Source organism: Pseudorca crassidens, chromosome 9, assembly GCF_039906515.1.
Source record: "Pseudorca crassidens isolate mPseCra1 chromosome 9, mPseCra1.hap1, whole genome shotgun sequence".
Classification (NCBI taxonomy): Eukaryota; Metazoa; Chordata; class Mammalia; order Artiodactyla; family Delphinidae; genus Pseudorca; species Pseudorca crassidens.
The window spans coordinates 13,682,069-13,709,651 of NC_090304.1; the positions used below are offsets into that span (position 1 = coordinate 13,682,069).

Genomic DNA, 27,583 nt, shown 5'->3' on the forward strand with positions numbered 1-27,583 from the left:
GTCTGCCATGGGACACTGGGTGCAGGGACTAGCTAGAGACAGAAGCCTATCGTGTTTCCGCAGCCTCCCACCAGCCCTGCCGCTCTGGGGAGTTCATGTGTGACAGTGGCCTGTGCATAAACGCGGGCTGGCGCTGTGATGGCGACGCGGACTGTGATGACCAATCTGATGAGCGCAACTGCAGTGAGTGGGGGCGGTGCCGACGGCCTGGGCTGGAAGTAGAGAGAGGCCACCACCGGCAAAGCTTGAAGACAGTTAGGACAGGACCACCATGTACAGTCGTGTAGGTTGGGCATGGCCCAGAGGTGCCAGGTGCAAAGGATGCCAGTCCCACAGTAGGCATATCTTCCTTGATTCTGTAGATTTATATCGTCATCATGGCAGTTTCCAGCAGATGGCAGTAAAGTGTCTTGAGGAAAAGGCACCTTTTTCCAATTCCCACAGAGATGCCATATAGACCAGCTGTGACACTGCTGTCAAGAAGAGTGGCGTGGGTGCTGGCATAAAGCGCATTTTGGGGTGTCAGCGTGGTGCTTTGGGCTGATGTGGGGCCCGGCTTTCATTAGACCTTTGCTTTGCCCAGCCACCTCGATATGTACGGCGGAACAGTTCCGCTGTCGGTCAGGCCGCTGCGTCCGTCTGTCCTGGCGTTGTGATGGGGAGGACGACTGTGCGGACAACAGCGATGAAGAGAACTGTGAGAACACAGGTAGAGTCTCCCAGGGGTACCCCAGGCCCGTTAATCCATAGGTGGGTTGGAGGATAGGGGTGGGAAGAGGGTGTTACTGCTGCCTTTCCATTTGGGCCAAGGTGATGCTTTAGTCAGATCTTGCCCATGACCTGGATTTTTCCTGCTCTTCTCAATTACCAGTGTCAAATCCAGGTGCATCTGTTGACCTGCAGTCTCATGGCCTGGAACACAGTATCAGGGCTGGGAGTTTCAATGGCCTCTCACATCTTAACTCACACATGGCTGGTGCCTAGTGCTCTGGCCTCGTGAGCAAGGACTGCTCTCTGGCTGACAGCCCCCATGCCCCCTCCCCTAGCCACACTGGTGCTGGACACATGGATGTGCTCTCTCATTCTGTCCCACACCCCTCACCATCCCACTGCGGTGTCCTGGGGAGAAAACACATGCAGACATTCAGCCAGCCCTGTCTGAGCTGTTTCCTGCCTTGGACCCCGACCCTCCCACCTTGAGTCTCATCTGTCTCCAGCTCACCCTAGAAAATGACAGGCTCCCATCCTTTTGCTGACCCAAGCCCTGCCCTGATGTGACCTGGGTCTCCCTCCCTCCTTCCCCATTTTCCTCCCTCCCTCTCCAGGAAGCCCCCACTGTGCCTCGGACCAGTTCCTGTGTTGGAATGGGCGCTGTATCGGGCAGAGGAAGCTGTGCAATGGGGTCAATGACTGTGGGGACAGCAGCGACGAAAGCCCACAGCAGAGCTGCCGTGAGTGTCCCCCCGGGCGCGCCCACCCGTGGTTTGTGGCTGAGCCCCGCCCATGTGCTTCAAAGAGAAGCCTCCCCAGTGACTCCTGCAGCCTCAGGAGCTGTTCTTCGTGGTCCAGGTGGAATGCCAAGTTGGCTGTCTGGGGGAGGATTCTGGGCTCAACTCCCATCTCTGGCCTGCCTGGCACAGGGCCCCGGACGGGTGAGGAGAACTGCAATGTTAACAATGGTGGCTGCACCCAGAAGTGCCAGATGGTGCGGGGGGCAGTGCAGTGTACCTGCCACACAGGCTACCGGCTCATCGAGGATGGACGCACGTGCCAGGGTGAGCTGGGGCCTGGGTGGGAGCAGGGCCAGGCAGCTGTGTTTCCGATGGGTCAGGCGTTTGATGGGCGTAACCTCATATCATGATCACAATAGCCTTGGGAGGTAGGGATTGTTATCCCTCCCATTTCAAAGGTGGGGGAACGGAAGCTCAGAGAGGTGAGTTAGCAGAGTTGGGATTCCAGCCCAGCTCGGAGTGAACTCAAAGCCCTTGACCGCTTGTTATATAGTCTTCCCACTAGGCCTGGAAAGTAGATGGGTATGTGGGCAGGGAAGCAGCTCATCAGCTGGGCAGTTGGGGTGGGAGGATGGCAGAACAGAGATCTCCTGACCACGTTCCGTCCTCACAGATGTGAATGAATGTGCCGAGGAGGGGTACTGTAGCCAGGGCTGCACCAACAGCGAGGGGGCTTTCCAGTGCTGGTGCGAAGCAGGCTACGAACTCCGGCCTGACCGGCGCAGCTGCAAGGCTCTGGGTAAGGGGTGTTGGCATTTGGCTGGGTGGGCAGAGGACTGAGCCTGGCAGCCAGGTGCTCCGGTGCTTGGAGATTTGCCGAGAGTTAGCTGTTTCCATTGCAGTAAAATGGAGCTATGAATTGCATCCTGAGCCCCAAGCAAAACCCTGCTGGGGTGGGATGTGCACTTTGCAGGCTCCCACCCTTCTAGCACTGATGCTAACAGCTTGGGACGTGCCCTAGAGGGCTAGGGGCCCCCTGGAGCTGGGGGTGCATGCTGATGTTGCCAGGGGCAGCTCTGGAGCCTGGCGGGGGCCCCATTTCTATGCCACGTCCCAGGGCCGGAGCCTGTGCTACTGTTCGCCAACCGCATCGACATCCGGCAGGTGCTGCCGCACCGCTCTGAGTACACACTGCTGCTCAACAACCTGGAGAACGCCATCGCCCTCGACTTCCACCACCGGCGTGAGCTTGTCTTCTGGTCCGATGTCACCCTGGACCGGATCCTCCGCGCCAACCTCAATGGCAGCAATGTGGAAGAGGTTGTGTCTACAGGGCTCGAGAGCCCAGGTAGGGAACGAGGCCCCATGGGGAAGGGCAGGGCCACACCACATGCAGAGCCATCGAGGAAAGAACAGGCGAGTGGCTACAAACCTTAGGCAGCGGAACATCTTCTTCTCGCAGTGAAATCTTGGATGGAACTCTAATATGGAAAACATTCATTAGTCTACCTTCATTTTATAGGTTCAGGTTTATAACATCTGCTGGTTGTAAAGCAAACATGAGCTCAATCAGCAAGAGTAATGAGACCGTTTTGATGAATGTAACCACCTGAAATCAGAGATGTGTGGATGACCGTTAACAGTTCTCTATCAGCCTTGCATCCAATTAAATTCTGACTTTTGATTGCTTAGTATTAGGAATATTCTGATCAACCCAGATAAATATATCCAAATGTTTGCAGATTAGAAAAACAATAGCTCACTTTGCAATCTCAGGCCATTCTACAAGCAAGGGAAGTGGGTTAGAATTTGGTATTGAGCACATTTGACTCAAATGCTTATGGGACTTCTGATGTTCCTCTGTGAACCCCTGAGCCACAATTTGTAAACCCCTGGGCCAGTGCAGTCGGGGACCCTGGGTGTGGGTCAGGGAGCCAGGATTCGTGAAGTGGAATGTGATTGGCTGCGAGGAGGAAATGCATGACCTTGGACAGTTACTTGACTTCTCTGTGCCTCAATATCCTCACCTTCATGGGCATTATAGTACCTAGCTCACACAGCTGTTGTGATGATTAAATGAGTTAGTGTGTGTAACATGGTTAGAAGAGTACCTGGCCCAAGAAGCAGCTTTGTGTAAGAGCTGCCCTTGCTTCTACGGCACAGAGGAGCCTGGGCTGAACCCCTGACATTTTCCCATGGCTTCTTTCCACTAGGGGGCCTGGCTGTGGATTGGGTCCATGACAAACTCTACTGGACCGACTCAGGGACATCAAGGATTGAGGTGGCTAACCTGGACGGGGCCCACCGGAAGGTGCTTCTATGGCAGAACCTTGAGAAGCCCAGGGCCATTGCCTTGCACCCCATGGAGGGGTGAGTGAGCTGTGGCTCAAGCTCCCAGGTTCCTCATGCAACCTCCAGGGACAGTTCCCCGCCCCCCGCCACCTGGGCCAGACTTTATTGGAAGGGGGTGGGGTGGGCGGGCATCCTCACAGGGTGATGTTAATAGCCTTGGCTGTGCACTCAGACACACCTGGATTTACAGCTCTTCAGTAATTGGCTGTATGGCCTTGGGCTAATTAATCTCTCTATGCCTCCATTTTACTCATTTCTAAACTGGTGATCGAAAATATACCTACCTCACAGCTGTGTGAAGATTAAAGATTGAATGAGATGATGCATTTTAAATGGCATAACACATTATATAAGTGGCAGATGTTTAGTATTTTTGTTATTAGTTCATAGGGTTGAGCTAATTAATAAAAATTAATAGGGGGCTTCCCCGGTGGCACAGTGGTTGAGAATCTGCCTGCCAATGCAGGGAACACAGGTTCCATCCCTGGTCAGGGAACTAGATCCCACATGCGTGCCGCAACTAAGAGTTTGCCTGCCACAACTAAGGAGCCCACCGGCTGCAACTAAAAAAAAAGCGCAAGTGCTGCAACTAAAGGAGCTGGCGAGCTGCAACTAAGACCCGGCACAACCAAAAAATAAATAAATCAGAATAAAATAACTTTAAAAAAAAAAACCTGGCAAAGTTGAATGGCAAGAAGCTGGCATTACTTTAAAAATAAAATAAAAATTAATAATTTTATTATTAGAAGAAAGGTCTCCTGAAATGCAAGTTCTTAGCCTCTGGATTTTAAAACTTAAATGCAGGGACTTCCCTAGTGGTCCAGTGGTAAATAATCCGCCTTCCAATGCAGGGGACGCAGGTTCGATCCCTGGTCAGGGAACCAAGATCCCATGTGCTGCGGGGCAGCCAAGCCCGCGCGCCACAGCTACTGAGCTTGCGTGCCTCAACTAGAGAGCCCACGTGCCACAAACTACAGAGCCCACGCGCTCTGGAGCCCATGCGCCCTGGAGCCTGTGCGCCACCACTAGAGAAGAGAAAACCTGCACACCACAACTAGGGAGAAGCCCGTGCGCCCGAACGAGTGCCACAATGAAGGCTCCCGTGTGCCGCAACGAAGACCCCACGCAGCCAAATGAATAAATATTAAAAAGAAAAATTTAAGTGCAGTCAATCAAGGGGGGTGTCCTCTAAGATCCTACAGTTGCAGGTCAGCTGTTTTAGAAACACTGTGTGTGTGTGCGCACATGCGTGCGCATGTGTGAAATTACAAAAGGCGGTGGTAGACATTATGACGAAGAAGAAAGTGCTTGTCCTAAGTCGTATCACCCTAGTATATTGTCAGTTCCACAAGGTCAGGATTTTTGTCTGTTTTGTTCACTGCTGCACTCCCAATACCCAAGATAGATATGCCCTGCTCGTAGCAGGTATTCCAAAATTTTTTTTGTTAAATGAATACATGCCCTGTCTAGAGACATTTAAATTCAAATATTGAAAAAATGCTCTGCAGACCAAACAATGTGTCTCCTAACAGTTGGAGTCACCTGGTTTAAACCAATAAAAGCCCCCTGCCTGATTACTATCCTGGGTACTTACCCACCCTCTACTGCCTTCCTCGCAATGTGCTTTTTTCTATTCCCAGTACCATTTACTGGACAGACTGGGGCAACACCCCCCGCATCGAGGCCTCCAGCATGGATGGCTCTGGACGCCGCATCATCGCCGATACCCATCTCTTCTGGCCCAACGGCCTCACCATTGACTATGCCGGGCGTCGTATGTACTGGGTGGACGCTAAGCACCACGTCATCGAGAGGGCCGATCTGGACGGGAGTCACCGCAAGGCTGTCATTAGCCAGGGTGAGGCCCTCCCTTCACTCTCCTTTATCTCTCATCCTACTTCCACTGTCCCGGCCCCCAGGAGCCGTGGCAGAGGGTGAGATTTGTACAGTTGCTGAGCCTGGGCCCAGGGGCCAGGCGGGCCATGTCTAGACTGAGGTCATCCTGGGCTTTCCCCCAGGCCTCCCGCATCCCTTTGCCATCACCGTGTTTGAAGATAGCCTGTACTGGACAGACTGGCACACCAAGAGCATCAATAGTGCTAACAAGTTTACTGGCAAGAACCAGGAGATCATTCGCAACAAACTGCACTTCCCCATGGACATCCACACCTTGCACCCCCAGCGCCAGCCTGCAGGTAAAAAACCGCCCACCTGGTGGGCCTCCAGTGCTTCTGAGAACCTTCCTTGCACCTGTCACAGTTGCCGTTGTTTCTCGCGGGGGAAATTTGAGATTAGCACTGATGTGGGCGAATCCCTCCCTCTGCTGGAAATTTAGGGTAGTACAACGTTGAGACTCATGAAGGACTTTCAATTTCACTGTCCCCATCTAATTCATGCAGACATTTCCTGTGTGTCAGGGATTCACTCTGCTTACAGGTGGGGCAGATATAAAAACTAATAAGGCATAGTTCCTCCCTTGAGGGAACTCATACCCTTGCTAAACCACTACTCACTAGTCTTGGGACCGCTTCTCCCAACCTTTGGTCTTACCCGACCTTCTTGCTCTGGGCTTTTTGAGCAGGGAAAAACCGCTGTGGGGACAACAACGGAGGCTGCACCCACCTGTGTCTTCCCAGTGGACAGAACTACACCTGTGCCTGCCCCACTGGCTTCCGCAAGATCAGCAGCCACGCCTGTGCCCAGAGTAAGTGGGTCTAGGGCACCTGCCTCAATGGACATGCCTTGTGAGGGTGGGTGGAAGGAACAAGGGATAGGAGTTCAGGGATTGCCAGTTGTGGGGAGGAGCCGGGCTCCTCAGGTAGCCCCTGGAGAGGAAGAATGTAAGAGGCTGAGGGCTCCCATGTCAAAGCTGAGGGCTGGGCTTCCCTGGTGGCGCAGTGGTTGAGAGTCCGCCTGCCGATGCAGGGGACACGCGCTCGTGTCCCGGTCCGGGAAGATCCCACATGCCGCGGAGCGGCTGGGCCCGTGAGCCATGGCCGCTGAGCCTGCGTGTCCGGAGCCTGTGCTCTGCAGTGGGAGAGGCCACAACAGTGAGAGGCCCACGTACCGCAAAAAAAAAAAAAAAAAGCTGAGGGCTGAGGGCCCAGCAGTAGTCCCTGAAGGCTCAGTGACACCACCCAGTCAAGTATGAACTCTTGCAGCCAGGCTTGTGTATCATTTCACCCAGGATGCTTTGTCTGTAGGCAGCAAGAGGGTTCCAGGCCCTTCTACAAAGCAGGGGAATGGCTTCCTAGCTCTTTACCTTTAGCCTCACCCTGTTACAGACTTTCTCTCAGCCCCTAAACCATAGAGTAAGATCAGGACTTCTGATGGTGCTCTGCATACATGAGCCCTGGATAAATAAGTGCCTAGTGAGTGAAAGATAATGGGATTCCCAGGGGGCTCCCTGAACCGCTACTCTGGCTTCCTTTGAGCTCCTGAAGGTGTATTGCCTTGAGAGGGTGGCCTTGTCTAGCTCGGTGGTGCAGGTGCTTTTTCCTAAGAATAGTCCAGAGAAGCGTGATCCAGATGTATAGCACAACCAGCAAGGGGCTGGGGTAATTCCTCACACATCACAGCTCTTCTCATTTACTGCTGTATGCCCACTGATCCTCTTATCTCTGGTTAAAATCAAATTTCTCTTGGGATCTAGGTCTTTTCCAGAGAGTGAAATTAGGAAAACTATTCAGAGGAACAGGGGCAGTGGTCATTCAACACTTTGATTGAGAACCTCATTTCCTTGCCTTCTTTTGTGCCCAGCTATTCCCAGGTTGTCTTAATGAGATGCAAGGAACTTCCCCTTAAAGGTTTCCCAGAGCTTAAAAGAAGATAGCTGATAAAGTTAGGCAGGAAGTGCCTTTCCAAGCAAAATAGTATATGGGGAAATATTCAGACAGACCAGAATAGGGGCAGGGGATGGAAAAGAGCCAGCTGGGAAGCTCTATAGAGGTGTGGCCAGAGCTCCATCTCTGGAGTCAGACCTGAGTTCAAGTCCCTGCTTCGGTGCTTTGTAGCTGTAGGATCCTGGACCAGTTACTTGGCCCCTGTTAGCCTCAGGATTGCTTATCCAGAGAATGGGAATAAAAATGGCATGAACCACAAAGTGTTGTTATGAGGGTAAAGGAGACTAGGCAAGAAAAGCACCAAGCTTGGTGCCTGGCAAGGAGTAAGTGCTCTGCAAATAGTCATTATTGGCTGAAGTCATGAAGAGCAAGAAGAAGGGATCTAGATGACGGAGTGGAGCAGAAGTCCTGAAGCGGACACGGAGGCAGAGAGGCAGGGTGGGGTTGACAGTGACCTAGCCAGTACACCAGAGGAGCCTGAGCAAAGTAACAGGAGAGGCAAGCTGAGATGAAGCTGACAGACGCTTAAACAGGATGCACCTCTGGGCCCTGGTCGAGTCTACTTCCATTGGATCTTAAAGTCTGATTGTGCCAGCACGGGCTGCCCGATGCTCAAAGGGGGCCTGAGGTGTGAAGAGTAGGGGACAAAGGGCACCAGACCCCAGGAAGTGTGATTGAACCAGATGTCACACAGGTGAGCGTCTGTGTCTGTCATTGTTATTGGATTTAGAGCATTAAAAGAAGACCCCTTTCGGCCTTTGATCAGGTCTTGACAAGTTCCTGCTTTTTGCCCGAAGGATGGACATCCGTCGGATCAGCTTCGACACAGAGGACCTGTCCGATGATGTCATCCCACTGGCTGACGTGCGCAGTGCTGTGGCCCTTGACTGGGACTCCCGGGATGACCACGTGTACTGGACGGATGTCAGCACTGACACCATCAGCAGGGCCAAGTGGGATGGAACAGGACAGGAGGTAGGGCCCAGCGTGGGCCCAGGCCCTTGGGGAGGGCAGAGATTGAGGGATGGAATTCACCTTCTCCTGGGTAAGGGCTTCCCCTACCTTTGCCAGCCTGTGAATTGGTGGAGTTTGGGCCCCCGAGCTGGGGTGTAAGTCCAGTTGGTGACAGAGCTTTGCTTCCTGCCTAGGTGGTAGTGGATACCAGTTTGGAGAGCCCGGCAGGCCTGGCCATTGATTGGGTCACCAACAAGCTGTACTGGACAGATGCAGGTATGTAGAGGGCAACTATGGCCTGGCTCTCTGGGATCCTCTTATTTAAACCCCTGGCCTCGGGTACAAAGGGCCCAGTGCCCCTCCTAGACCATTTCTGTCTTGACCTGAAGTCCTTGGTAGGTCAGGAGTGGTTGGGCTGCTGCAGAGCTGAAGTTAGCCGCTCACATCTGAGGGTTGGGCCTTTGCTATTCAAGTGGCGGCTACTTCTGCTGTGCAGCTGATGCTTGAGAATGCTTTGCGTCATTTCAGATAAGGAACCTACGCCCTGTGGTTTTCCTTCCATCGCTGTCTTGGTAAAAGAGGCATTTTCTATTAGGCAGTTAAATGTGGGAGGTAAGGGGAATGCCTTAAACCAGAGCTATCAAAGTGTGGTTCCCAGCAGAATCAGCATCAGCATTACCTGGGAACTTGGTAGAAATGCAGATTCTTGGGCCCCACGTCAGACCTGCTGAATTGGAATCTTCGGGGGTTAGGTTCAGGAATCTCTACTTTCACAAGCTCTTCTGGTTTTTGTGCACACTAAAGTTTGAGAAGCATTGCCTAAAATTGTAGGACAGAGTGGGTTGCTTGGGTTGAGGAAGCCTTACTCTTCCACGAAATGGAACTGATCACTTCCTTGAATTTCTTCTTGAAATTCAATTCACTAAATATCCATTGCGCATTTATCGCAAAGTATTGCTTGAGCATCTACGGCATGCCATGCTCTGTGCTGGGCATGGGAGGTAAGAGGGTGAATGACCAAGACTAGTTAATGTCTTTGCCCCTTACTTCTTGGTAGGGACAGACCGGATTGAAGTGGCCAACACGGATGGCAGCATGAGAACAGTACTCATCTGGGAAAACCTTGATCGTCCCCGGGACATCGTAGTGGAGCCCATGGGCGGGTGAGCACCAGCCCCTTTGGAACAAGTTCCCCCCAACCCCAGATCTGAGTACTAGGGGGGAGTCTGGAAGTTAGAGAGAGTGGCTAGATCTCACGGGCGCACCAAGGAAGCAAGAGCAGCTCTAGAAACCACAGAGCATCGTGACAACTCTGTCTCCTTCACGGACAAGGAAACCTTTTACATTTAAAATTTTTTTTCTTTTTCTGTTTTTTTGTTTGGTTGGTTGGTTGGCTTTTTGGTCTGCTTACCAAAGTAATCCATTGTGTTTTTTAAAAAAAAAAAAAAGTTTGTAGAAAGTGAAGATTCCCTATAATCTCACTCTCCAAAAATAACTGTGGTTAACAGTTTAGGGTATTTTTTCCAGATTTTCTTCTATGTGTACGCATACATGTAGCGGTGGAGGTGATGGTTTTGGTTTGACAACAATGGCATACTCTTCTGTAACTTGGGTTTTCACTTGGCTATATATCTTAGCTATCTTTCCATTTGATTATATAGATCTATTTTTTTCTTCTTGGTGGTTATATAGAATTCTGTTAAGTTGATATACCATAATTATTTAACCCATCCAGTCAAGGAAACATTTATTAAGATCCTCGGGTACTTTTTGATAGGGATGTGAGATACAAGACCAGAACCCAGAAGGGGGCTGGGAACTGAGGCAAGAGGCTGGGGTAGCTATAGCAAGCAGAAACCCTCAAACCCTAGGAACCCTGAATCCCCACTGGGTATTAACTGGAAGGCTTGTAAGACCTCCCTTGCCTGTGCCCAGGTACATGTATTGGACGGACTGGGGTGCAAGCCCCAAGATTGAACGAGCTGGCATGGATGCCTCAGGTCGTCAGGTCATCATCTCTTCTAATCTGACGTGGCCTAATGGATTAGCCATTGACTATGGGTCCCAGCGGCTATACTGGGCTGATGCCGGCATGAAGACGATTGAATTTGCCGGACTGGATGGCAGCAAAAGGAAGGTAAGGGTGGTGCTAAGGCATCCTCCCACGGCCCTGACAGCCTCCAGGGTGGCGCTTCCTGGCTGGCAGCTAACAGGACCCAGGGAAGCCTAGGGGTGATCCAGCATGGTGCATTTGCTATTTCTCTGAAACTGCGGCTGTGCTCCAGAGCCCGGGGTCCCTGCTCCTTGATGAAGAAAGGAAACTAGGGATCATGTGGCTTGTGGGCTGAGGGTATAAGTGCTTTCCCGATAACCATCAACACTAATGCTAATTAATCACCAGTTGCATATTGGGCCCATGACCTCTCTCTCTCTTTGTTTTGTTTATTTTGATATAATTTCAAACCTGCAGACAAGTTGTAAGAATAGTCAAAAGAGGGCTTCCCTGGTGGCGCAATGGTTGAGAGTCCACCTGCCGATGCAGGGGACACGGGTTCGTGCCCCGGTCCGGAAAGATCCCATATGCCGCGGAGCAGCTAGGCCCGTGAGCCATGGCCACTGAGCCTACGTGTCCGGAGCCTGTGCTCCTCAATGGGAGAGGCCACAACAGTGAGAGGCCCGCGTACCACAAAAAAAAAAAAAAAAAAGAATAGTAAAAACCAATAACTAATATTTTGCCACATTGTTTCTATTTGATAGCAACTTTGAAGATAATTTTTTATTAATTTTTATTGGAGTATAGTTAGTTGCTTTACAATGTTGTGTTAGTTTCAGCTGTACAGCAAAGTGAACCTACTGTATAGCACAGGGAACTCTACTCAGTGCTTTGCCACATTGTTATATCATTCTTATTCTCTCTCTGTCCACACACACACACCACACAATTCTTCTGAACCATCTGAGATTAAATTGGAGACATCCTGCCGTTGAACCCATAATAGTACAGTGCATATTTCCTAAGAATAAGAACATTGTCTTGCATAATCCCAATATAATGATCAATACCAGGAAATTTATCATTGATACAATATTACTATCTAATCACAGTCTATATTCAATTTCACCACCAATTGCCCCGATAATGTCCTTATAGCTTTTTTTTTTTCATTTTTCTTTTTTAGTCCAGGATCCAATCCCAGATCACAGTTGTTTTTAGTAATCATGTCTCTTTAATCTGGAACATTTCCTCAGCCTGTCTTTGTCTTTCCTGATCTTCATATCTTTAAAGAGTAAATGCCAGTTATTTTGTAGAATGTCCCTCAGTTTGTCTGATGTTTCCTTATTATTAAGTTCAGATTATGCATTTGGGGCAGAAATACTACGGTAAGTAAAGTTGTGTCCTGAGTTTTCAATGTGTCTTATCAGTAGCCACCGATGTCAGCTTGTCCCATCATTGTGATACCAACTTTGGTGGTACAGTTAAGGTGGTGTCCACTGTAAAGTTGCTATTTCTCCTTTTGTAATTAATAAGTAATTTGTGCAGAGACACTTTGAGATTATGTAAATAATACATGATCTTTTACAATCATCATGCAACCCTTGGAGCCAGGCACTGTCACGATCATATCAGATTGGCTGACCAAGGCTCAGATTTTATAACCAGCTCTAGCTCAAGGTTACACAGCAGGTGGTACTGGCAGAGCTGCATCCTGCCTCCTCACCTGAGCCCTTGACCACTGCTCTGTACTGTCAGGACTTGCTGGGGCATGACACAAGTGCTGGGTCCCTGGCAGGTACTGATTGGAAGCCAGCTGCCCCACCCATTTGGGCTGACCCTCTACGGAGAGCGCATCTATTGGACTGACTGGCAGACCAAGAGTATTCAGAGTGCCGACCGGCTGACGGGACTGGACCGGGAGACCCTGCAGGAGAACTTGGAAAACCTCATGGACATCCACGTCTTCCACCGGCGGCGACCCCCAGGTAAGCAGCCCTTGGCCCACACTTGCTTCTCCTCTGCTTCCCTCTGCAATGGTCCTTCCCATTGACCCATTCCTCTCCACCCAGTGTCCACACCATGCGCTACGGAGAATGGCGGCTGCAGCCACCTGTGTCTTCGGTCCCCAAATCCAAGTGCCTTCAGCTGTACCTGCCCCACAGGCATCAACCTGATGCCTGATGGCAAGACCTGTTCACCAGGTAGGTCTAAGCATCACAGACCTAGATAGAGCCTCTCTGGGAGGAGCAGTGGCTCTCTTTCTTCCCTGCAAGTGGACTCTGGTGTGGTCTGAGAAACCTAAGCTTCTAGAGGCTTAGGGGTGAGATGAAGCTTTTAGAAAAAAGAAGAGGTCCAGAGGAGCAGGTAGACAGGATTAGAAGCAGGATCCAACTAGGTCTCATGGTGTCTTCATGCATATTAGAAAAAGATGCTCCTTTCTCAGACACTTTACTTTTATCTGTTGGGAAATTGTCATAATATACTGGTTCGGTTAGAACAAGTCAGTTTTGTTCCTTCTGCCCAAAATCGGTATAGTAAATACTAGAACATATGATATCTACAATTTGATGGTACCTCCTTTGGAAATGGCACTTTTGTGAGTACACACAACCAGCACAACCTTCGTATAACCTTAATTGAAAGGTCTCAGAAGCAGGACCTGGCTGCCCAGATGTTGGATGTTGAGGTTTCTCCCTAGGGGCTGCTGCATGGTAGGCTGCATTTGAACCCTAACTTCCTGGGGAATTAGAGCAAGAAAGGAGCTCTGAATTGTGCTTCTCAGGTTGTGGGTAAAGCCCTCCTTCACCTAACATGAAGTTTCTTAAACTTCATGGTAAAAGGTCTTTCAAAGAGATTCATTTTCATGATACTAATAAAGTGATGACTATGTATCAGACCCAATGCTAAGGGTTTTCTGTACGTGATCTCTTTTATTCCTACAGCCACCCTGTTATTGTCCCCATTTTACAGATGATGAAAGTGAGCCTTAAACAATTTAAATAATGTGCCCAGGATCACAGAACTAGAAACTAATGGAGACAGGGCATGAACTTCAGTTTGCCTTACTCCAAATGTTCTTAATGGCTGTGCTAGGATGACTGTCCTCTTTCCTCCTCTCCCCACCTGGGCAGGCATGAACAGTTTCCTCATCTTCGCCAGGAGGATAGACATACGCATGGTCTCCTTGGACATCCCTTATTTTGCCGATGTGGTGGTACCAATCAACATTACCATGAAGAACACCATTGCCATTGGAGTGGATCCCCAGGAAGGTCTGTGTGGCCCTCCCTTCTCTCCTGGCCCACTGTCCCTGCCTTACAGCAACTGCTGCCCTTGCTTTCCCACCATCTTTGCCTCCTGGTAAGAGCCTGGGGGCTCCCCGTTCCCTCTGGCATGACCCCTGCCCCATCTCTATAGCACTTTCTCTTTGGTTATGAGGGCATGGGGTTTGGGAGCCTTCCACTTCATCTCTGCCAAGAGCTATCCTGCTATGATATTTCTATATTTCCCTTGATATCCTCTGCTCAGGGGTATAGGGCTCTCTGACATGCCCTGGTGTCTCAGGGCATGTTAGCTGTGTGTGTTCCTTTGTGGGGCGGGGTGAAAGTCCAGGCTGAGCCAAGGCTTCCCTTTCCAGGAAAAGTGTACTGGTCAGACAGCACGCTGCACAGGATCAGCCGTGCCAATCTGGATGGCTCACAGCATGAGGACATCATCACCACAGGTGGGTCTTGCTCCCAGCCCAGGGACCACCTGTCTGGCTACAGAGCTGGGGGAGATATCCCATCTGTTTTAAGGCAGGAGCCAGTGTGCTGTCTTGACTTCCTGCAGGGCTGCAGACCACAGATGGGCTCGCAGTGGATGCCGTTGGCCGGAAAGTGTACTGGACAGACACGGGAACCAACCGGATTGAAGTGGGCAACCTGGACGGGTCCATGCGGAAGGTGTTGGTGTGGCAAAACCTTGACAGCCCCCGTGCCATTGTACTGTACCACGAGATGGGGTGAGAGCAGCTCTGTGGCTCCAGGCTGCGGGATGGGCTGGCTCAGCTGGGGCGAAGGATGGGGTGAAGGGGGGCAGTGGAGAGCAAGCATGCTTCAAAGGAGCACTGAGACTGACCTCTCTGGGGCACTTCCACTTCCTTGTGACTTCTTTCAGGGTGGCAGTATAGTGTAGAGGTTAAAAGCATGAACCTCGGAATCAGAAATCCAGGATTCAAATTTCTTCACCATTTATTAGCTGCGTCTGTCACTTTGGGTCCAATATTTAACCTCCCTGGTCCTCAGCTTCCTTGCCTTTAAAATGGAGCCGACAATGAAAATGCATGCCTGTGGACCTTGTGAGGATTAAGTGGGATAATGCATGGAAAGTACTTTTTTTTTAACTGTAAAAAACATAACATTAAATTTACCATCTTAACCATTTTTAAGTGTACAGTTCAGTAGTGTTAAGTATATTCACATTATTGTGAAACAGATCTCCAGAACTTTTTCATCTTGCAAATCTGAAATTCTGTATTCATTAAGCAACAACTCCCTTTTGTGCATGTAAATACTTTTCACAGTGTTTGGCATATTGTTAAGTACTCACAGTAGACAGGAACTGTGGAAATAACCAGCTAGTATTGTTTCTTGCCCAGGTTCATGTACTGGACAGACTGGGGGGAGAATGCCAAGTTAGAGCGGTCTGGAATGGATGGCTCAGACCGTACCGTGCTCATCAGCAACAACCTAGGGTGGCCCAATGGACTGACTGTGGACAAGGCCAGCTCCCAGCTGCTCTGGGCTGATGCCCACACGGAGGTGAGGGTCCTGCTCCTGCTGCTTTGCAGAAGCCTGGGGATATGGGAGAGGCCTATTTGGAAGCTCCGCTGAGGGCTCCCAGTCTTCTGATAGCCACCCCGCACCCTCTCCTTCCTCTACAGCGAATTGAGGCTGCTGATCTGAATGGTGCCAGTCGGCACACCCTGGTGTCACCTGTGCAGCACCCATACGGCCTCACCCTGCTCGACTCCTATATCTACTGGACTGACTGGCAGACCCGTAGCATCCACCGTGCCGACAAGGGTACTGGCAGCAATGTCATCCTGGTGAGGTCCAACCTGCCAGGCCTCATGGACATCCAGGCTGTGGACAGGGCACAGCCACTGGGTGAGAAGATCCCTAGGGCTGTACGCCAGAGCCTCTGACTTCCTGGGGGTATCTCAACATCAGAGATATATCCAGAGCACAGAGATGCCTTTACAACCCGAGAGACAGGGACCTGCCTAAGCCCCCTTGCAGGATCAGGCTGTGTTCCCTCTGGGTATGGCTGGTACTGCAACAGCAGGGTGCTGTCACCTTCAAAGGACTCCTGGAGACACCCCTGGTCCTTCTGCCTCTTCCCTGCCAGGCACCGAATCCTGTTATGTAGAATAGCAGACAATCAGGCACAAAAAACTAGGACCTTTATAAGATTCAGACCATATTCCAGGCTGGGTGTCAAAACTCGTGCTTCTCTTTCTCAGGTTTTAACAAGTGCAGCTCGAGAAATGGTGGCTGCTCTCACCTCTGCCTGCCTCGGCCCTCTGGCTTTTCCTGTGCCTGCCCCACTGGCATCCAGCTGAAGGGAGATGGGAAGACCTGTGACCCCTCTCCTGAGACCTACCTGCTCTTCTCCAGCCGCGGCTCCATCCGGCGTATCTCACTGGACACCAGCGACCACACAGATGTGCACGTGCCCGTTCCCGAGCTCAACAATGTCATCTCCCTGGATTATGACAGTGTGGATGGAAAGGTCTATTACACAGATGTGTTCCTGGATGTTATCAGGTATGAGGGTCCCCGAAACCTTCAGAAGACACAGACCTGCTTCTGACCTTTGATGGGTGAGGTTATGGTCTGTGTTGACCTCTAAATGGACTAAGTGATTCCGCAACTTGGATAGTGAGTTCTGACCCTGAACTGTATGCTTTATAGTGTTATCACTTACAGCAGAGTTTCAAACTTTTGTTTTCTTTTGTTTATTTAAAGATGATGAAGTGTTTCAAGATTCTTTTTTTTTCTGGTCACGCCACTTGGCTTGTGGGATTTCCCAACCAGGGATTGTGTCCCCTGTGGTGGAAGTGCCGAGTTCTACCCACTGGACCGCCAGGGAATTTATCTATTTAAAGATTAATAGGGACTTCCCCGGTGGTCCAGTGGCTAAGACTCCACACTCCCAGTGCAGGGGGCCCAGGTTCGATCTCTGGTCGGAGAACTAGATCCCACACACATGCCGCAACTAAAAAAGATCCTGCATGCCGCAACTAAGACCCAGCGCAGCCAAATAAATAAATAAATATTAAACAAAAAAAGATTAATAGAAGCCCAGTATGTAAAACAAACAGATAAAGTCAGGCTGGGGACCCGGAGCTTTCTACCTCTACCATTGGGCTCTGCAGGAGCTCCAGTGATCCTCTAAGACTCATTGATCAGTTGGCCGTGTAGCCAAACCAAGTATCTGTATTATAATGCAGGAACGCTGGCCAAATGCCAAGGCTTATGGTTATTTACAAGGTTGTGTTGGGTTTTGTTTTTTAATATTTTTTGTTTTATTTATTATTATTCCAGTTTTTTACCCCGACACAGCTGAGGAATGTGGTACCCTGTCACTAGTTAGAGGGTTTTACCATGGCAGAGATTCTCACGTAGAAGAACAGGAGCATTCCCTTTTGTTCTCCCTGAGGGGTGTATTAGAATCTGGGAGCTAGTGGGCATATGTAGTTTACAAAAGTCCCCCGTGTATTTGTGACATGCCCCCCATTCTGAGGTTGAATTCCCTGGTGTAGGACTGCTATAAAAATGCACAGTAGATTTTGGAAAAATTTGCCCTTTCTCATAATCACTATCTAGCAATCCTTGTCTCCTCCTTAAGGTGTATGGGGTTTATTAACCTGTCTTTTGGCAAGACGTGGGCCCAGATGCCCCCTACTTACAGCAGGAAACACTCTGTCCTCCCAATAATTTATTCAGTTTGGCAGATACTTTGAATACCTACTGTGCTAGATGCTGAGGAATGTACTTATACATACTTGGTCCCTGCCCCTATGGGGCTTACAGTGTAGTGGGAATCCAATTATGGGAACATGGATGAAAGGGGTATCAGCCTATTGCTGATCTGGTCAGTCATCCAACCCTGGGCTGTTCCCCAAGGCGAGCAGATCTGAATGGCAGCAACATGGAGACGGTGATCGGGCGTGGGCTGAAGACCACCGATGGGCTGGCAGTGGACTGGGTGGCCAGGAATCTGTATTGGACAGATACAGGCCGAAATACCATTGAAGCATCGAGGCTAGATGGTTCCTGCCGCAAAGTGCTGATTAACAACAGCCTGGATGAACCTCGGGCCATTGCCGTTTTCCCCAGGAAGGGGTAAGTTTTTTGGCCAGCAGAAAAGAGACCCAGGGAAGAAGGGCCTGATGAAGAGGCTCTTGAAAGATGCCTGTATATTAATGGTATCTGGGTGTCCCTGTATTCTCTCGACCTCTGGATGCCATCTTCCCATGCCTTGCTGATGGCGCTCTTGTGTCCCAGGTACCTCTTCTGGACAGACTGGGGCCACATTGCCAAGATTGAACGGGCGAACTTGGATGGCTCTGAGCGGAAGGTCCTCATCAACACAGACCTGGGTTGGCCCAATGGCCTTACCCTGGACTATGATACCCGCAGGTGGGAATCCTGTCCCAGACAGCCTCCTGGAAATCAGGTGGGCAGAGGAGAGGATGGTTGAGATTGAAGTAGTGAAAACAAACAAGTAGAAAGCTCCTTGGTAGGTAGGGAAAAGCAAGCAGTGAGAAGTATGAGGGCACAAATTCTTGGAGCAGGTGTTGCTGAATCCAGCACTCAACCCTCAGGCGGGGATTATCTGGTTTTCATGTTTTTCATTTGAAGGCTTTAGCAGAGCAGATCCCACCACCCCCATCCAGTTAACCGATTCTTTGCATTTGTTGCTCTCCTGATCCCATCAGGTATTGGAATTTGCAACTCGTGATCTAGATTAAAAATACTGGAGGGCAGGAGAAGAGGGAGGAAGAGGCTCCAAAGCAGTCAATTCTCCTTTCTGCTCTCAGAAGAAGGGAAGGGAATCAAAGTCACCTGGAGAGTTGGACTGGAGGAGAGGAATGCCTTCTTCCGTTAACTTCACTGAGCTCTTTGTAGACTGAGTCTCTTCTTGAAGGGCATTCACAAGAATTTGGGCTTTGATTCTTGGGTAGGAGTCAAAGGGTTATCAAGTCGTTGAAGATGAGACTGGGGGCTGGCTCCTCCGAGGTCACTAGATTTCTACCCTCCGCAGAACAGCCCTGGCCTCCCCACTTATGAGTCACCAACCAAGTTCTGCTCTTCAGCTTGGGGGGATTCCCAGTGACCTCTCATCAAGTCAACTTGACTGCTCACAGCACCTGCCAGTTCAGCTCAGGAGGGGACAGCTAGCTCCCTGAGGGCAGGGCTGGGCTACCTGGCAAGTGTCTTCAGCAGCTGCCTTTTCTCCTTTCCTTTACAGGATCTACTGGGTGGATGCCCATCTGGACCGGATTGAGAGCGCCGACCTCAGTGGGAAGCTCCGGCAGGTCTTGGTCAGCCACGTGTCGCACCCCTTTGCTCTCACTCAGGTACTGGCTCAGGAGAGAGGTAACTAAACCTCCTTGACCAGGGGTGTTTCCTCGGGGTTCTGCATCAGCAGCCTCAGCCCCAGGTGCTACTGAACAGGTTTGCTATGGAAGCTCATTTTAGGGGTGATTCTTGTACACTGAAGCCTTACCACTATGTGCCCTGCTGCTCCTGCTGTCCCATGTTCTAACATTCGAAGCAGTGGCTCTCAAACAGCTGTACGGAGTCAACTGTGGAATTTGTTAAAATGCATATTCCCGGGCACTGGATATAAAGAATCTGCCTCCTGAAGGTTGGGCAAAGAATATTCATTTTAACAAGTTCCCCAGCTGATCCCAGTGCTGTGGTCCCAGCATGCAAGCTCAGGCAGCTTACTTTAGTGGGCAGAGGTGTGGAGTGGCTGAAAGCCAGAGTTTTCAGGCAGGTAGCCGGTCGGTAAGTGTTTACTGAGTGAGTACCTCCCATGAGCCAGCTCTGTGGGTTCAAGTTCTGCCTGTGTCATGAAGTAACTATGCAACTTTGACAAGACAGTGAACTTCTCTAAGCTTCACTTACTTATAAAATAAATGAGTTTAATAATAGCATCGGGCTTCCCTGGTGGCACAGTGGTTGAGAGTCCGCCTGCCGATGCAGGGGACACGGGTTCATGCCCCAGTCCGGGAAGATCCCACACGCTGCGGAGCGGCTGGGCCCGTGATCCATGGCCGCTGAGCCTGCGTGTCCGGAGCCTGTGCTCCGCAACGGGAGAGGCCACAACAATGAGAGGCCCGCGTACCGCAAAAAACAAAAAACAAAAACTAATAGTATCCTCCTGAAATATACACAAAGCATTAGCAGAGTATTTGGCACTCAGTGCGTGTTATTTCTAATCATTTTATTTAGTATTAGCTGTCACTATTTTAGAGTTCTAATCCTGTATAATAATTCAAGAAAGGAAAAAAGGTATACCAAGCCTGGGGCCAAAACAGGGATTCTCAATCATTTAAAAATCTTTGTCCCTCGGGAGGAACACTCCCAAACTCATTCTACAAGGCTACCATCACCCTGATACCAAAACCAAAGATGTCACAAAAAAAGAAAACTACAGGCCAATATCTCTAATGAACATAGATGCAAAAATCCTCAACAAAATACTAGCAAACAGAATCCAACAGCACATGAAAAGGATCATACACCATGATCAAGTGGGGTTTATCCCAGGAATGCAAGGATTCCTCAATATATGCAAATCCATCAATGTGATACAGCTACTAACAAACTGAAGGATAAAAACCATATGATAATCTCAATGGATGCAGAAAAAGCTTTTGACAAAATTCAACACCCATTTATGATAAAACTCTCCAGAAAGTAGGCATAGAGGGAACCTACCTCAACACAATAAAGGCCATATATGACAAACCCACAGCCAACATCATTCTCAATGGTGAAGAGCTGAAACCATTTCCTCTAAGATCAGGAACAAGACAAGGTTGCCCACTCTCACCACTATTATTCAACATAGTTTTGGAAGTTTTAGCCACAGCAATCAGAGAAGAAAAAGAAATAAAAGGAATCCAAATCGGAAAAGAAGAAGTAAAACTGTCACTGTTTGCAGATGACGTGATACTAAGAGAATCCTAAAGATGCTACCAGAAAACTACTAGAGCTAATCAATGAACTTGGTAGAGTTGCAGGGTACAAAATTAATGCACAGAAATCTCTTGCATTCCTATACACTAATGATGAAAAATCTGAAAGAGAAATTAAGGAAACACTCCCATTTACCACTGCAACAACAACAACAAAATACCAAGGAATAAACCTACCTAGACAAAAGACCTGTATGCAGAAAACTATGAGACACTGATGAGAGAACTTAAAGATGATACAAACAGATGTAGATATATCATGTACTTGGATTGGAAGAATCAATATTGTGAAAATGACTGTACTACCCAAAGCAATCTACAGATTCAGTGCAATCCCTATCAAACTACCAATGGCATTTTTCACAGAACTAGAACAAAAAACTTCACAATTTGTATGGAAACACAAAAGACCCTGAATAGCCAAAACAATCTTGAGAAAGAAAAATGGAGCTGGAAGAATCAGGCTCCTGGACTTCAGACTATACTACAAAGCTACAGTAATCAAGACAGTATGGTACTGGCACAAAAACAGAAATATAGATCAATGGAACAGGATAGAAAGCCCAGAGATAAACCCACGCACATATGGTCACCTTATCTTTGATAAAGGAGGCAAGAGTATACAATGGAGAAAAGACAGCCTCTTCAATAAGTGGTGCTGGGAAAACTGGACAGCTACATGTAAAAGAATGAAATTAGAACACTTCCTGGACTTCCCTGGTGGCGCAGTGGTTAAGATTCCACCTGCCAACGCAGGGGACACGGGATCAATCCCTGATCCGGGAAGATCCCACATGCCGTGGAGCAGCTAAGCCCGTGTGCCACAACTACTGAGCCTGTGCTCTACAGCCTGCGAACCACAACTACTGAAGCCCGCGCACCTAGAGCCCATGCTCTGCAACAAGAGAAGCCACCGCAATGAGAAGCCCGTGCACCGCAACGAAGAGTAGCCCCTGCTCAGCACAACTAGAGAAAGCCCATGCATAGCAACAAAGACCTAGTGCAGCCAAAAATCAATCAATAAATTAATATAAAAAAAACACTTCCTAACACCATACACAAAAATAAACTCAAAATGGATTAAAGACCTAAATGTAAGGCCAGACACTATAAAACTCTTAGAGGAAAACATAGGCAGAAAACTATGACTTAAATCAGAGCAAGATCCTTTTTGACCCACCTCCTAGAGTAAAAACAAAAATAAACAAATGGGACCTAATGTAACTTAAAAGCTTTTGCACAGCAAAGGAAACCATAAACAAGATGAAAAGACAACACTCAGAATGGGAGAAAATATTTGCAAACAAAGCAACTAACAAAGGATTAATCTCCAAAATATACAAGCAGCTCGTGCAGCTCAATATCAAAAAAACAAACAACCCAATCGAAAAATGGGTAGAAGACCTAAACAGAGATTTCTCCAAAGAAGATATACAGATTGCCAACAAACACATGAAAAGATGCTCAACATCACTAATCATTAGAGAAATTCAATTCAAAACTACAATGAGGTATCACCTCACACCCGTCAGAATGGCCATCATCAGAAAATCTACAAACAATAAATGCTGGAGAGGTTGTGGAGAAAGGGGAACCGTCTTGCACTGTTGGTGGGAATGTAAATTGATACAGCAACCATGGAGAACAGTATGGAAGTTCCTTAAAAAACTAAAAATAGAACTACCATATGACCCTGCAATCCCACTACTGGGCATATACTCTGAGAAAACCATAATTCAAAAAGAGTCATGTATCACAATGTTCCTTGCAGCACTATTTACAATAGCCAGGACATGGAAGCAACCTAAGTGTCCATCGACAGATGAATGGATAAAGAAGATGTGGTAAATACACATGATGGAATATTAACTCAGCCATAACAAGAAACGAACTTGAGTTATTTGTAGTGAGGTGGATGGACCTAGAGTCTGTCATACAGAGTGAAGTAAGTCAGAAAGAGAAAAACAAATATCGTATGCTAACACATATATATGGAATCTAAAAAAAAAAAAAAAGGTTCTGATAAACCTAGGGGCAGGACAGGAATAAAGACGCAGACATAGAGAATGGACTTGAGGACACGGGGAGGGGGAAGGGTAAACTGGGAGGAAGTAAGAGAGTAGCACTGACATACATACACTACCAAATGTAAAATAGATAGCTAGTGGGAAGCAGCTACATGGCACAGGGAGATCAGCTCAGGGCTTTGCGACCACCTAGAGGGGTGGGATAAGGAGGGTGGGAGGGAGATGCAAGAGGGAGGGGATATGTATGGGGATATACATATGCATACAGCTGATTCACTTTGTTATACAGCAGAAACTAACACAACACTGTAAAGCAATTATACTCCAATAAAGATGTTAAAAAAAAAAAAATCTTTGTCCCTCGGGCTTCCCGGGTGGCGCAGTGGTTAAGAATCTGCCTGCCAATGCGGGGGACACAGGTTTGAGCCCTGGTCCGGGAAGATCCCACATGCCGCGGAGCACCTAAGCCGGTGCACCACAACTACTGAGGCTGCGCTCTAGAGCCCGCGAGACACAACAACTGAGCCCACGTGCCACAACTACTGAAGCCCGCGTGCCTAGAGCCCATGCTTCACAAGAGAATCCACCGCAGTGAGAAGCCCACATACCGCAATGAAGAGTAGCCCCTGCTCACCTCAACTTGAGAAGGCCCACGTGCAGCAACGAAGACCCAATGCAGCCAAAAAAAAAAAGGAATAAACAAAATAAGTAAATTAAAAAAAAAATCAATTAAAAAAAATCTTTGTCCCTTTTTGACAAACATGCACTCTACCTGTATTCTGCATTGTATCCTACCGGCCAGTAAGATTTTGTCTGGCTTTACTTAATGATAGGCTTTTCCCCACCCCGTACTCCAAATGTAAAACTACAGGATTATATTGAATTTAGTTTTTCAATCTACAAGTTTCCCCTGAGGTTTCTGATGTATACTGCAGGGATGGGAGGGGAACCACCTACATTGCCCTTCCCCACGCCTGGTAGAGAATCTCAGGATCACTACATTAGAGGGCAGCTGCCTGCAGAAGTAACCAGAGGACTTGGGCCAGGGCTCTGAGTGATGGGCCCAGAAGAACAGGGACCTAGAACGACTTGCCCCCCCCCGGCCCCCGCAATTTACTCCTGTTTGCTAGGTACAGGAATTTATTTATTCACTGAGCCACTGGGTCAACTGACTGAGGACTAAGTGTTAGTGCTGGAAATTGAGAGATGAATGAACCACATTCTTGTTCTTGAAGAACTTAATCTGGCAGGACAGATAGACATGTAAACAAATGACCATAGAGCGTCGAAACTCACCTGTGGAAGTGAGGACAAGCTCAGAGCAGCATGGAGAAAATGGTGAATGCTCTATGGATTGGGGGAGATTTCCTGGATAATGTCATATTTGGGGATGCACAGGAGCTGACATGGATAAGGGAAGAAGAGGGCATTTGGACAGAGGGAACACACGGGCTGAGGCACGGAAGCTGTACCAGGGTCTGCCTATTAATAGTTACTCTTTTTGGGGTTTCCCTATTGAGTAGCACGACAGGTGGATCTACTGGACAGACTGGCAGACCAAGTCAATCCAGCGTGTTGACAAGTACTCAGGCCGGAACAAGGAGACGGTGTTGGCGAATGTGGAGGGACTCATGGATATCATCGTGGTTTCCCCTCAGCGGCAGACAGGTGGACTCCAGGGTCCTGAGCCTGCTTCCTTACCATTGGTGGGGTTGGTTGGTCACCCTGAGGACTGTTAATAACCAAGACAGAGCCACAGGAGAGCCTTTTGGTTCACATCTTAAGTTCTTAGACCTTTCAGCCCCCTGTCGTTATACCCTTCCTGCCCCACGGTCCCTGGGAGTAAGGTAGCCCCAAATCTCCTCCTTTTTGAGAAGTGTCAAATTAGGAGACTTGATTCTGCCCCAGGCCAGACATTCACATCTGCTTTGCCCCCAGGGACCAATGCCTGTGGTGTGAACAACGGCGGCTGCACCCACCTCTGCTTTGCCAGAGCCTCAGACTTTGTATGTGCCTGTCCTGACGAGCCTGATGGCCGGCCCTGCTCCCTTGGTGAGTTGGACTAATTGGCCTCCTGGAACAGCAGAGCCCTTGGAAGGGCAGGGGATCAGCAGCCTCAGCTTTGTTCTTCTGGGTGAGATTTCCCCTCAGGGGTTCTTACAGCAGAGTGACTGGGAGCAATGGGTTTGAGCTTTGGGATGGTACAGACCCAGGTTTGTCTGGCTTCTGGCATTTACTAGGATGGAAATCGGGTCTCCTGATTCCCTGATCCCTACTGTGACCTGTGCACTATCCTCTCTTTTGCCCTTTGTGGGCCAGCTAGCCCATCCGGAGCTATTAATATTGGAAACTGGGACTTCCCTGGTGGCGCGGTGGTTAAGAATCTGCCTGCCAACGCAGGGGACACGGGTTCGAGCCCTGGTCCGGGAAGATCCCACATGCCGTGGAGCACCTAAGCCCATGCATCACAACTACTGAGCCTGCGCTCTAGAGCCCGTGAAGCACAACTACTGAGCCCGTGAGGCACAACTACTGAGCCCACGTGCCACAACTACTGAAGCCCGCGTGCCTAGAGCCCATGCTCTGCAACAAGAGAAGCCACTGCAATGAGAAGCTCGCGCACCACAATGCAGAGTAGTCCCCACTCGCCACAACTAGAGAAAGCCTGTGAGCAGCAACAAAGACTCAATGCAGCCAAATAAATAAATAAAATAAATAAATTTATTAAAAAATATATATTGGAAACCAAATCCTTTTTATGTACAGTATTAAGAAGGACATCTAACAGGGGTGCCTAGGATCAGGGCAGCTAAAAAATTGCTTTATCAAGTTCTCCACATGCTACTCTTGGACCATATGTAGATATTTGTGGCTCCAGTGATCCACTCCAGTCCTTGTTTTCTCTCCAGTACCTGGCCTGGTGCCCCCAGCTCCCAGGGCTACCAGCGTAAGTGAAAGGAGCCCCGTGCTACCCAACACGCTACCGACGACCTTGCGTTCTTCTACCAGCTGGACCCGCACATCTCTGGAGGAGGTGGAAGGGAGGTAAGTGGGTCAGTATGGAATTGGGGGCTCTTTGATTCAAATCGCCATGCCCTGCCAGCAGAAGACCGTAGGCCCAGCTTGATGATTCTGGCAGATGGGAGGTAGATCACATCATTAGCCACCTGTCCCTGCTACTTGGAACTGGAGATGATATTTAGACTTGCAGGTTGTTGCAAGTAATTCTTTTTTTTAGCTCTGAAGGCAAGAAGCTTCAAGACGAGCTTTAGAGAGAAATCACTCAGGAGGAGTTTCTGCCCGGCATTCCTCCTTCTTCCTTTCTTTCAGTGACGTTTGCTCTCACAGAACAAGTTTAGCACGTGGTCTTGTCCTACAGTTTACTTAGAAGCCACTAAGTCATAGTGGTCTCTGGGCTGTGGCTTTTTAACTTGGGACATCCCCAGGGATGTGATGGCCTTAGTTTATAATGACCTGTAACACTCAAACGCACATGCATGTATGTGCATGTGTACACACACAGACACACACACACACACACACCCCGTTATTAAATAAGCAAGCATAACCATGAACGGCTCTCAAATTAAGTGTAAAACATTATATTTCATTAGACTGAAGGTGCTGTCAATTTAAAATGCATCCTGATTTGAGAGATTAAACTGAAAAAATGACCAACAGCAACTGTGAGATGCCATTAATTGTAAGACACAGTCCTATCTCAGAGATATTAGAATATAGAAAAAATGCACATCTTAAAATTGATGAAATATCATGTTATATTCCATTTAGAGAAAGTCTTATAAATATGTTTTTTATTTACACCTTGCAAAAAAATCATCTGAAAATACAGATAGGAGTAAAAAAGAAATAAGTGCTCATGTGTAATTACCTTTAGTGTTTTTTTCTGATTTGATATATGTGTATATTGTGAAATGGTTACCACAGTAAGTCCAGTTAACATCCATCACCACACATATATACTTTTTTTTTTCTTATAATGAAAACTTTTAAAATCTACTCTCTTAGCAACTTTCAGACATACAATATTGTTAACTATAGTCACTATGATGTACATTACATCCCCAGGACTTAACTTATCTTATAACTGGAAGTTTGAGCCTTTTGACCATCTTCACTCATTTTGTCCACCCCCAACCTCTGGCAACTGCCAATCTGTATGGTATCAATTTATCTATGAGTTGGTTTTTTTTTCTTTTTCAGATTCCACATATAAGTGATATCATATAGTATTTGTCTTTCTCTGTCTGACTTATTTTACTTAGCAGAATGTCCTTTTTCATGGCTGAATAATGTTCCACTGTATACCTATACCACATTTTCTTTATCCATTCATCCACTGATGGACGCCTAGGTGGTTTCCATGTTTTGGCTCTTGTAAATAATTCTACATTGAACATGGGGGTGCAGATATCTTTTTGAGACAGTGATTTCATTTCCTACTCTTACTATACTGATGTCTATCTTCCCAGGCATTCTTCTATTAGAACATTTTTCATTGTAATATTATTTTTAATATCAACAGTAGCTTAAAAGATAATTAACACGTGATTTCAATTCTGAAGGCAGAAACATAGTAATAATTCCAAATAAGACCACTAGACTCAACGTCCCTAAAATGATAAGATTTGTACATGATCAAACTTATTCTATATGCCCCATTTTCTCGTTAGAAGAGTTTA

At 48.3% G+C, this 27,583-nt stretch overlaps 1 protein-coding gene across 1 annotated transcript in view; it reads left to right on the top strand.

Annotated features, from left to right (window-relative positions):
* The window catches only part of LRP4 (LDL receptor related protein 4), a 52,534-nt gene that overhangs the window by 15,895 nt on the left and 9,056 nt on the right, over nucleotides 1-27,583 (top strand). The window contains exons 7-34 of the mRNA XM_067749160.1: nucleotides 64-183; nucleotides 584-709; nucleotides 1,326-1,451; nucleotides 1,641-1,775; nucleotides 2,125-2,250; nucleotides 2,569-2,799; nucleotides 3,665-3,821; nucleotides 5,444-5,661; nucleotides 5,822-5,998; nucleotides 6,385-6,507; nucleotides 8,412-8,620; nucleotides 8,794-8,875; nucleotides 9,657-9,762; nucleotides 10,535-10,736; nucleotides 12,391-12,580; nucleotides 12,665-12,796; nucleotides 13,727-13,867; nucleotides 14,233-14,319; nucleotides 14,427-14,598; nucleotides 15,235-15,397; nucleotides 15,520-15,745; nucleotides 16,102-16,405; nucleotides 17,768-17,986; nucleotides 18,149-18,283; nucleotides 19,116-19,224; nucleotides 24,404-24,548; nucleotides 24,819-24,932; nucleotides 25,790-25,925. Coding sequence (XP_067605261.1) covers nucleotides 64-183; nucleotides 584-709; nucleotides 1,326-1,451; nucleotides 1,641-1,775; nucleotides 2,125-2,250; nucleotides 2,569-2,799; nucleotides 3,665-3,821; nucleotides 5,444-5,661; nucleotides 5,822-5,998; nucleotides 6,385-6,507; nucleotides 8,412-8,620; nucleotides 8,794-8,875; nucleotides 9,657-9,762; nucleotides 10,535-10,736; nucleotides 12,391-12,580; nucleotides 12,665-12,796; nucleotides 13,727-13,867; nucleotides 14,233-14,319; nucleotides 14,427-14,598; nucleotides 15,235-15,397; nucleotides 15,520-15,745; nucleotides 16,102-16,405; nucleotides 17,768-17,986; nucleotides 18,149-18,283; nucleotides 19,116-19,224; nucleotides 24,404-24,548; nucleotides 24,819-24,932; nucleotides 25,790-25,925 — 4,411 coding nt within the window. The remainder of the gene's footprint in view (nucleotides 1-63; nucleotides 184-583; nucleotides 710-1,325; nucleotides 1,452-1,640; nucleotides 1,776-2,124; nucleotides 2,251-2,568; nucleotides 2,800-3,664; nucleotides 3,822-5,443; nucleotides 5,662-5,821; nucleotides 5,999-6,384; nucleotides 6,508-8,411; nucleotides 8,621-8,793; nucleotides 8,876-9,656; nucleotides 9,763-10,534; nucleotides 10,737-12,390; nucleotides 12,581-12,664; nucleotides 12,797-13,726; nucleotides 13,868-14,232; nucleotides 14,320-14,426; nucleotides 14,599-15,234; nucleotides 15,398-15,519; nucleotides 15,746-16,101; nucleotides 16,406-17,767; nucleotides 17,987-18,148; nucleotides 18,284-19,115; nucleotides 19,225-24,403; nucleotides 24,549-24,818; nucleotides 24,933-25,789; nucleotides 25,926-27,583) is intronic.